At 50.0% G+C, this 10,026-nt stretch overlaps 1 protein-coding gene across 1 annotated transcript; it reads left to right on the top strand.

Moving 5' to 3' along the window:
- Positions 1–592: 592 nt before the first annotated feature.
- On the top strand, positions 593–9,467 carry HAPLN2 (hyaluronan and proteoglycan link protein 2). The gene is made up of 5 exons (XM_084824431.1): positions 593–680; positions 2,215–2,568; positions 3,615–3,731; positions 5,695–5,880; positions 8,004–9,467. The coding sequence occupies exons 1-5, from the start codon at positions 593–595 to the stop codon at positions 8,285–8,287; spliced, it is 1,029 nt and encodes a 342-aa protein (XP_084680557.1). The 3' UTR covers positions 8,288–9,467.
- The last annotated feature ends 559 nt before the right edge of the window (positions 9,468–10,026 follow it).

The following is a 10,026-nucleotide window of genomic DNA, read 5'->3' as shown; positions in this document are numbered from 1 at the left end:
CCAAAAATGTAGGGGCAGAAGTTCATCTGGTTTGCAGGCCTTTTAAAGACAAAATTGTGAACTAAAACAAAATTGTTAAAAAAAATAGGGGTGGGGCAGAGAATAATTAGGGAGGCAGGCCCCCGGGGCTCACCCCTGGTGACAGCCTGGTTCATGGTGCAACCATAGCCTCCCACTCATTCTTGTACAGTCCTCAGAGCACGTCTGCATCTGACCTCCATTCGTTCAGGCAGGAAGGTGCTGCACTCCTCGCTCGGTTTCTGAATTAACTCAGTCAGCTCTGGGCTTGACCGTAAGCCATGGGGAAAGAGGCAGCAGAGATGACAAGACCAGTTCTCCACACACCCCAGCTACACTCCCTGGCTGCCTGAAACCCTGAGAGGAGCCAGGCTTTCTCTGGGACGATTCAGCCCAATCCAGTCTGGGATCTGTCTGACTCCAATGCACATTCCTAGTCAGTACGTGTGTGGGAGTGGGGGGAAGGACCCCGTTATGCTGGCATGTGATTCCTGTGGGTTGAGGGGTCTCATCACCATGGATCAAAGGGTTGTCCTTCTTTCTGCAGGCAAGCCCCCCCCTGTGCCACGGAAGTATGAATCGGCTTCTGCTCCTGGTTTGCCTGTGTCTCTCCTCCCTTCCTGGAATTCTCATGATTTACCAGAGGCCAACTGGGAATCCAGGTGTGTAAGAAACTCTCCCCACATGAACACAGAACATTGCCTAGTGATGCATGTGACATGATGCAGCTTGCAGGAGGCACTGGAATCAGCCTCCCAACCATCACCAGGGACTTGGAGCTGTGACCAAAAGGACTTTCAAAAGTCTCCACCCTATTTGTGGGCAGAGAAATTAGGGAAACAATTTCCCTGAATTCCTCCAGGGGGAGGAGAAATTCTCCAGCAGTTTCTCACAGGCAGGACTCACCATTTGCAGAGGCTGTAGCACACCCTGTTTCTTTTCTCCTTAAGGATTTTGCTTTTTGCGCTACCACTGCAAGTGGCCACAGCGTCAACTGTGTGGGCAGCCTGGCCCCCATTTTGCATTCTCCACAATGCAGGTGTGAGGGGGCAGTGTTGTATCCAGTTCCAGGGAAGAGGTGGAGCTGTGCTGTGCCAAAATCTGTCTTCCAGTTTCCTGAAAGTTTTCTTCCCTGCTTTCATCTTCCTTTCTAACAGAGGCTTCAATTTTCCTGCCTCATTCTCAGGGTGTTTTATAGCTTATTTGAATTTACTTTGGTGGTGGTTTTACTGCATTTTTTTCTTTCTATTCCACATCTCTCCATTGCTTTGCAGCCTCCTAAGCTGCCTGCATTTCCTGATCTGAAAAAGCCCTGGGGGATGAATGACCTCATGGTATCTTCCACAGGGCTTTAATTGAAGTGGGGGAAGCCAGGGAGGCTACAGGCTGCTGGAGAGATGATTGTACAAAGAAAGACAGGACACACACACACACTCCTCGGCCACCTCTTAAGTAAGGTAAGCACAAGAACCCCCAACCCCACCCATGAGGATTTATCCGAAATTTTCTTCTCCTTTGAATTTATTTTTGAAAGTAATTTCTTTTCTACCAACTTGAATGGGAATGGCTGAGAAATTTTCACCACAGCACTAACACATAGAAATGTTGGCAGCATGAACTGGAGATCAGGATGCAGGACTCTGAAATGCTAAAACCATTATTTTAGGATCAAATCCTTCCAAGCCTTCAGCTTGCTGCAAAGCCACCCACTCCAACATTTTCCAGATGGAAAGAGGGACCTGCTTATAACCCCCCCCATTCTCTGTCTGACACCCCCCCCACACACACACACACTGTGAAGGCTTCCACCTACTGTATTTCTTCAGTGTACAATAGCCCACGTCTGCCATTGATTTAAAGCCAAGAAGATCGTCATGCCTTTGGTTAAAGGTAAAAGATGTAATGGTCCTGAAATGTGTTATCCACAGTTCAAACCATCCCTAGCAGCTGCAGGGGGTGAAATGGCCGGCTGTGTGCTGTGTGAGACTTGAGGATCCAGGCATGTGCATTTACTTGCACATGTGCCAGAGATAAGATGCAACCAGCCAACCGCTCAGTGATTCAATTTCAAGAGCCTCCAGGGAGGGATAAATTAAAAAACTACATTCTTGAAAGTAAATTCAAGAATTTGCCCGGGAATCCTTCACTCCAAATTCATTTCTGCTCTGACTGCCGCCCTGTTGCTTCCCCCCACAGCCACGCCGGTGCCCCTCCAGTACTTGCTGGAGCCAACCAGCAAAATCGTGCACACCCAGAGGGGAGCCACGGTCACCCTGCCGTGCGTTCTGCGGGCACTGCCCCCAAACTATAAGGTCAGATGGAGCAAGGTGGAGCCAGCGGAATACATGGAGGTCGTCATCCTGATCACCAACGGGGCCCATCACAAAACCTACGGTCCGCTGGGCAGCCGGGCCCGCCTGAGGTACCGCCACCGCTACGATGCCTCGCTCACCATCTCCGCCGTGGCACTGGACGACGAGGGCCGCTACCGCTGCCAGCTGGTCCACGGCCTAGAAGACGAGAGCATCTCTCTGGCCCTGCAGTTAGATGGTGATTCTCTGACCACAGTTCCCTTGGGGGGGGCACTTTCCATTTTGGAGGAGCTCTCAGGGGCCACACTCCAGTGGTGGGCCAAGATACAGCAGTGTAGCAGCAGTGTAGCTTAAAGCTCTGTCTGGCAGCGCCTTGGGAGAGGCACAGGATGGGGAAACGACAGCACAAGAGTCAGGAAGCCACCAGACAATCAGTGGTTGTGGGAAGGGGTGTGCATGAGGAAGGGCCGTGGCCTCCTGGGAAACCCCAGGAGGCTGGATTGGGGCCCAAAGAGGGCTGGATCCGGCTCCTGGGCCTGAGGTTCCCCATCCCTTGTCCAACTGTGATAGTAGATGCTGCCCACTCAAAAAAAAAATCTGGGAGAGCAAAACAGGCGATTTCTGTTCCATGATGCAGACATCTTAAGAGACACTGAGGTGCCATTAGAGGCAGAGGAAGCAATATCATGAAGAAGGCAGAGGTGTTTTCCTGTTGGGCAGCAAACAGATCCATAGTGATCAATTCCGTTGGCTGGGGGCCAACCTGAATCTGGAGCCTGAGCAATATTCCAGTTGCCTTCTTTATCCTCCGCTGAGGAAGCGGAGGAGGGGGTGGGGTCATCTGGTACTATTCACACATTTCCTCTATGTGGACTAGAAAATTGATCTATGGGCAGGGGGAGGGAAGGTGTGTGTGTGTGTGTGTGTGTGTGTGTGTGTGTGTGAGAGAGAGAGAGAGAGAGAGAGAGAGAGAGAGAGATTCTGATGATGCTGATTTCCAGGCCAGAAGAAGATTACAGAACGGCCATTTTTGGACTGTAGTCCAGTGAACAACTGCAGTCATATTTATACAAACCGCTGAGTCCATTTAGGACACGTGTGTTTTGAGTTCTCCTTTTGGAGTCACGGGGAGGGAGGAGGAATATGACCTTGCAGGGGAGCCCATATCTCTTCCCCTGGACTGTTCATGAGGAAACATCACCAGAGGGAGATCCATTGTCCGTGTCCCTCTCAGCAGGCGTCTGTCCACCGCAGCGTGTTCATGTTCTCCCCTGTCCCTCTCAGGCGTCGTCTTCCCCTACCAGACCAGCCACGGGCGCTACAAATTCAACTATTTTGAAGCCAAGAAAGCTTGCCAGGAGCAGGACTCCCGGCTGGCCACATACGGACAACTCTACAAAGGTAATCCATACTGTGTTGTGGGAAGGTGACATTTCAGTGCTTGACTAGGAACAATGTGTTCCAAAGAGATCCAAAGCAAAAACTCACTCTCCCAATAAGCAACGCTTAGTTTATCTTTCAGCCTGTGTCCTTGAGATGATGATGTGACGCAGCTGGATGCAAGCGCTGCAGATCTAGTGATGTTTCCAAAGTTCACAGTTCCTTACACCAGAATGCAAAACTTGGCAACTTGTAACGTCATAAGCAATAAATAACCAAAGGGTTAGCAGATGACCTGAGAAAGTTACATTTCCCAGGACTCCTGTCTTCTGGAGCAGAGGAGAGAGAGAGTGAAGAAAAGAGTAGAGGAGGAGGACGCAGACAAAAAGAAAGAGAGAGAGACCTCTCCCCCCTTACCACCGTTGCCACACTAGCTGGGGCGGGGTGGAGGAGGAGGGCGAGTAGCTTCCAAGGAGTAGCAGCTATAGTCACAGCGATCAGGTGAGGGAGTATACGGGATAAATATATATTTTTTTTAAAGTCATTGGTATGCGTGAGTGGGGGTGGTGCAATTACAAGCAAATCTGAACTCTCAGAAGAAACTTTTCCCAAAGTTTTCTCCACTTGTGCTCGTGATTGCTAGTTTCTCTCCGAAATGAACCTGGAGGGGTTCTCCCATCACCATGCAAAACTGCTTGAAGCCAGTAGTGCTGGCATGTAGAATCACTCCCTCTAACAGCAAACCCAGGCAGTATGTGCCAAGTGCCAACAGAAAAGGAGCCGAAAGGAGGATGCTGAAAAACAGCAGGCTCAGGGGAACGCGGAGGCCTGCAGAAGTCCAAAATATTTTTTAAGAAACACTTCCCAAAAGCCCAATGAGGAGGACTGAGCATCCTCAGTTGAGTGTCATTTGGATAAATAAATGGGAAGCCCAGGAGGGGGGTGGGGTTCTGCTTCAGCCCTTACAGCTTATGGTGCCCTAGAACCCTGAACAGGAGCGCTCCCGCTAGGAGCGATGATACCTTGTAAGGTTCAGCTGCAAGTCCTACTTGCTCTTCTAGAACGCACCACAGCTGAAAAGCCTGGTTATATAGCGCAGTAGCCATTTGTCCTCACGTGCTCCCCCACCTCCCCCAGCAGGCACAGTAGAGGGTTCGACTTGCATGACGCCTGAAATGTTCATCCACAAGCCGGGAGTTGCACGCGACCCGAGAGGCGGATGGAAGTCATCAGTATGCAAAACTTCTCCCCCATCACACTGTGCTCTTGGATGGTCTTTGTGGGCCGTCCGCTGCCACCCTTCATCCACGAGCACCAAGGCAGGTTCTGGGGCTTCGCTCAGTGGATGCCAGGCAGTGCCCCACGCCATCCAGCCCCACCCACCTCTCCATGTGCCCTATTCATTGATGGATTTCTTCCCTCCTCCTCCTCCCCCCCTCTTTTCCCAAAAGAGCCCCTGTCCTGGCCAGGGACGGAGCAGGTTGCACAAGTAATACTGGATCCTGAGCGAGCTCCTGCAGGGTGGGCCAGGCGGCCTGGGGAAAGGTGCGTTTGCCCAGGTGGATCTTCCTGGAGCAAAATCCATTGCCAGTGAAAAAGCATTTACATGGTTGTTGAACACTGTTTCTTTCTTGGGGAGTGTTTGTGCGCCCCTGGACTGGCTGTCCAGTCCTGAATGGCCCCGCCTTCCCAGACGCCGCATCTGTTTCTTCCTGAGCTTAAGCTCAGCTTCTACCGGCCTCCCTCCTTTGCTTCTAACAACAACAACCTGACGTCTGGCAGTTTAGCAGATTGAGCTTGTCCCAGCATAGAGAGAAGGGGATGTGGAGAGAAAATGCCACCGGCATGATTGATGTATATCAGGTGTTGTTTAAAACATTTAAATGAAAGGCGCAGGAGCAGGACACAGGTGGCCGCCAGGGCTGTTTCTTGTTCAGTTGCCTCCTCGTGCTGGATTTGTTACCTCCTCTTCCTCCTCTCCCAGCATGGACAGAAGGGCTGGACTGGTGCAACGCAGGATGGATCCTGGAAGGAACAGTGCACTACCCGATCATCAACTCCCGGGAGCCCTGCGGGGGGCGCCTTCTCCTGCCGGGGGTCCGGACCTACGGCAACAAGGACAAGCTGAAAGATCGGTTTGATGCCTTCTGTTTCACGTCAGCTGTGGAAGGTTTGTGGATAGTTAGATGCTTTTATACCAAGCCCATTGCAAGCCCTCACCACTAGAAATGGACTTCTTTCTGATGGCCACGCTAACTATTCCCGCGTCCATATCCTGGACCCAGAAGGTGATAAATAGTTACTTCCTGGACAAATAGTTATTTCTGACCTGCCTCTCTGTGTAAAATGGGAGTTCCTTTGGCCTGCTTCACAGGATTGTTGTGACATTTCTGGTTATAAGTTGCCCAAATCTGGTGTCCGAGCATAATTTATCTGTATTTGGTACAAACTTGTAACATGCCCCCCCATATAATCCCATCCCATATATACAATCTCACAAGTCATGAAATAAATAAATATATGACTGAAATGACATAAATAACCCATATCTCATTACATCCTTATTTTTCTGGTCTTTTCATTTTGAAATCCTGAATCACCTCTCTAATGACTTCTGTTTCATATCTACATGAAGCTTCCAAGAGCACCAGCTACTCCTGTGTTTCCAGGCCCAGTTCAAAGTGCTGCCTTTGGCCTTTAAAGCCTTAAATCAGGGGCAGGGCACCTGTGGCCCTCCAGATGTTGTTGGACTACAAGTCCCAGCATCTCTGGCAAATTGGCCATGCTGACTGGGGCTGATGGGAGTTGGCGTTCAACACATTTGGAGAGCCATAGCTGCCCCATGGCTGGCTGCCTTAAAAAGTATGAGTTCAGGTTATCTGGAGGAATGTTTATGCCCTTATGATCCAGCTTATCATAAGGGCATGGATTATGATTCTTGCCAGAGGTCCTGCTAGATGGCTGGGCATTACAATCTGTAAGGCTGGTGGGCACTGAGAGATGGCCTTCTCAGTCATGGCCCCTGTCCCATGGAATTCCCTCCTGAGGGAGTTACATCTGGCTCCATCGCTTCTTGTCTTTAAGAGGGTTTTAAAAAGTATGTGGTTTGTTTGTGGCTTTTAACTAAAAGGTATTTGATTATATGCTGCTTTTGTTGTTTAAAGTTTTGGGTTTGGCTTGTTGTATCTGGTTCATACTTAGAACCGGATTTATCATTTTATGATTTATGATTGTATGAACTTGTTATGTTGATATGGAATTGTACGTTATATATTAAAAAAAAACACCTTGGGGAGACCAAGGGCAGCTAAGGGCGCAATCCTATGCATGTTTAGACAGAAAAGTCATACAACTCCCAGCATTCCCCTGCCAGTATGGGAATACTGCATAGGACTGAGCTCTAAGTAATGCAATAAATAAATACATGGAATCAATTTCTCTTGCAGCTTGCGAGTTCACACTCCATAGACAGAATAGCAAGGCGTCTAAGTCTGCCATCCTGTGAATGCTTGCCTAGGAGTAAGTCCTATTGAAATCGCTGAAGCTTAGTTCCAAGTAAATATGCATAGGTTTGCACTGCAACAAATTCTTGTGCCGTGCGTCTGTTACAGCCCACTGGCGGGGGGAGGAAGGGAGAGGACAAACATCAGTAGCGCTATGCACATGTGTTCCCATCTGTTGCTCTGGGTTTTCGTAGATCTTGTTTAATAAGGTGAATGGCAGCAGCCCAGGTATTTCCCCCAAAGTACACTTGAATATTTCTTTTCAGATGCAATGTTTCAAAAGGAACATTCTTAGGAAGATCTGTGGGGTATCTGTAGGCCAGGCTAACTCAATACGGCTTTAGGGCGTACTTGAAGGCCTGTAATGACAGGTCCCAGTGAGCTGAGCCTGGAAACTAAGCTGGAAGCCTCTGCAGTGCACTTAAAATGGGCATAACATGGCCAAGGCCCCTGGTTCCTGCCATCAACCTCGCTGCCTCATTTGGTACCAACTGCTGTTTCTGAACCCTCTTCAAGGGCAGCCCCATGCAGAGTGCAGTGCAGGTGTCTAACCTTCCGCTTTCTCAGGCTCTAGTGCAGAGCAGGAAAGAAGGAACTAAGGGGCTCTGGGACTTGTAGTCCCTCCCCCACTTTGGCCCTTCCCAAACTACCTCCTTTTCTTCTTGCAACCGTCTCCACAGGTCCAGCCTTCCCTTCTGCGGTGGCGACAGCCATGCCGTTCTCTTCTAGGTCTTTTCCTCAACTCTGCCCTCCTGACAGTCGCTTCCTCTCTTTCCTTTCCCCTGACCAGGCCGGGTCTATTTCATCAGGGGCCACCTGAATTTCAAAGAGGCCACTCAGGCCTGCCACAGTGATGGAGCCACCATTGCAAAGGTCGGGCAGCTGTTTGCAGCATGGAAGTTCTCCCAGCTGGACCGCTGTGACGGAGGGTGGCTGCATGATGGCAGCGTCCGCTACCCGATCGCTACCCCCCGTGCCCGCTGCGGCGGAGTCCCAGACCCCAGCGTCCGCAGCTTTGGCTTCCCCAGCAAGTTACGGAAGAAGTATGGGGTCTACTGCTTCTCAGTGAAGTAGGAAGGGTGAGTGATGTGGATGGAGAAGGAGGAAGACAGGAGAACTTCAGGTGATGAGGCCCAAGGAGGCTCACATCAAATGACACCCCTCTCCGTTAAACCATCCCTTTTTCCCAGGAGATCCTTGCAGGGGGTTGGCATCCAACAGGGACTTTTGCCAGCCCCCACTTTTCCTTTGTCCCTGCCTGAAGCTAAGGATAGGCCTCATTCACGGAATTTTACATGGAGTCTACAGGATGGCATCTTCTACTCGTAATCCTGCCATGTTTTCCCATGTTTTTCCTCTGCTTCTTCTGTCTTTTCTCTTACTGCAGAGAAGCTGTCAAGGAGAAAAAGATAGAAAAGCTGCCCAGTGCCTTCTGACCGGTAGAGCATTTGGAGGGTTCCACTTTCCAGACATCCCTGGCGAATGCACAGATGTTGGGGGGGACAGCAGGGTGTGCAGCATTGGGGGTAAGGCCAGGAGGCGCGGTCCCAAGCTCCCTCCTTGCCTCATCTCTCAATATTTAGGGCTACCATCTGCAAAGGTTTCATATCACAGATGAAGAAGGTGGGTGAACAGGCCTCTGGAAACCAGGTTCATGATGAGCTGTAGGAAGCCACTGTCTGTTGATAGTGCTTCTCAGTTGTTGCAGGGTCAGGTCTGAGATCTGGGAGTAGAAAGAAGCTGTGGGGCAGAATGTTCAGAAATGAGATGGGGAGGAATCCGTAGCCAGATGGTCTATTCCAAAAGCGAGAAGCAAATATCACTTCAGGAAAGAGATGAGCCCAGCAGCTTTAAAGTCCACATGGAGATTGGAAGCAAAGCATCCATCCAGATGTGGATATGGGAAGAAAGGAGGACAGCTGTGGTAGGAAGGCTGCAGGAGAGCAAACCGCTTGCCACTGAGAGCAAGCCTAGTGCTTCAGTCTGTGTGGCCCTCCAAGTGAAGCCATGCGGCCCTTTGGCACAGCCTGAAGGTCCATCTTTTCCAGTCACCCCAAAATCTCCCCATCTGGAGACCATTTATTCAGTATGATTGTGAACCGCCCAGACAGCTTTGGCTATTCGGCATTATAGAAATGACATAAATAAAATAAATAAAATAAAATAAAATATAACTAGGGAAAGGGCCAAAGATTAAGAAGCATCACTCACATCAATTATTTTTTTTGAAGCTCAATGAAAAACCTTTCTAAGGAAAGTGTACGTTCTGTCCTCTGTCCCTGGCTTTGACATCTGGCCTAGGCTGTGCTTCAGAAGGCCAGCTGCTCAGCCTGAGATCCTATTCAAGCGCAAGCAAGAATTTTCTCACCATGGAGCAAGAGCAGGGTGTGAGTTGGGACCACCTTTCAACAGCCCATAATAGCAAGTTCACTCTTACTGGGTGGATCCCAGTGGATACAAATCTTACTGGATTTGTAGCCAAAATGGCACCATCCAGGCATATCAGTGAGCTTAGGGCAACCCCAGGTTTGCAGAAGTACAAAAATGCTGAGCGGGGGGGAAACTAACAGGGAACTGTCTCCCCTAAACAGCTCCATGGTGAATGAGCATATTCGGTGTGCATGGGATACTGACTAACTGTTCGAAAAGGGTGGGGGGAGGGGGGATGGAATGGTGTCTCTTGGAAAAGGGCCTGGCTGGCTGACAGACACCATACTGCAACGGTGGTATTCCTGCCCCTTCCCTGTGAGAATACCCCTTCTCTAAGGGCTTTCTCACTCAAGCAGGAAGCACCTTCCCCACACACAATCACG

Source organism: Heloderma suspectum, chromosome 17 (assembly GCF_057233095.1).
Source record: "Heloderma suspectum isolate Gila_16-S chromosome 17, 16-S_ref, whole genome shotgun sequence".
NCBI lineage: Eukaryota > Metazoa > Chordata > Lepidosauria > Squamata > Helodermatidae > Heloderma > Heloderma suspectum.
The sequence above is the reverse complement of the archived record's forward strand: the minus strand, read 5'-3'. Positions and strand labels throughout refer to the sequence as shown.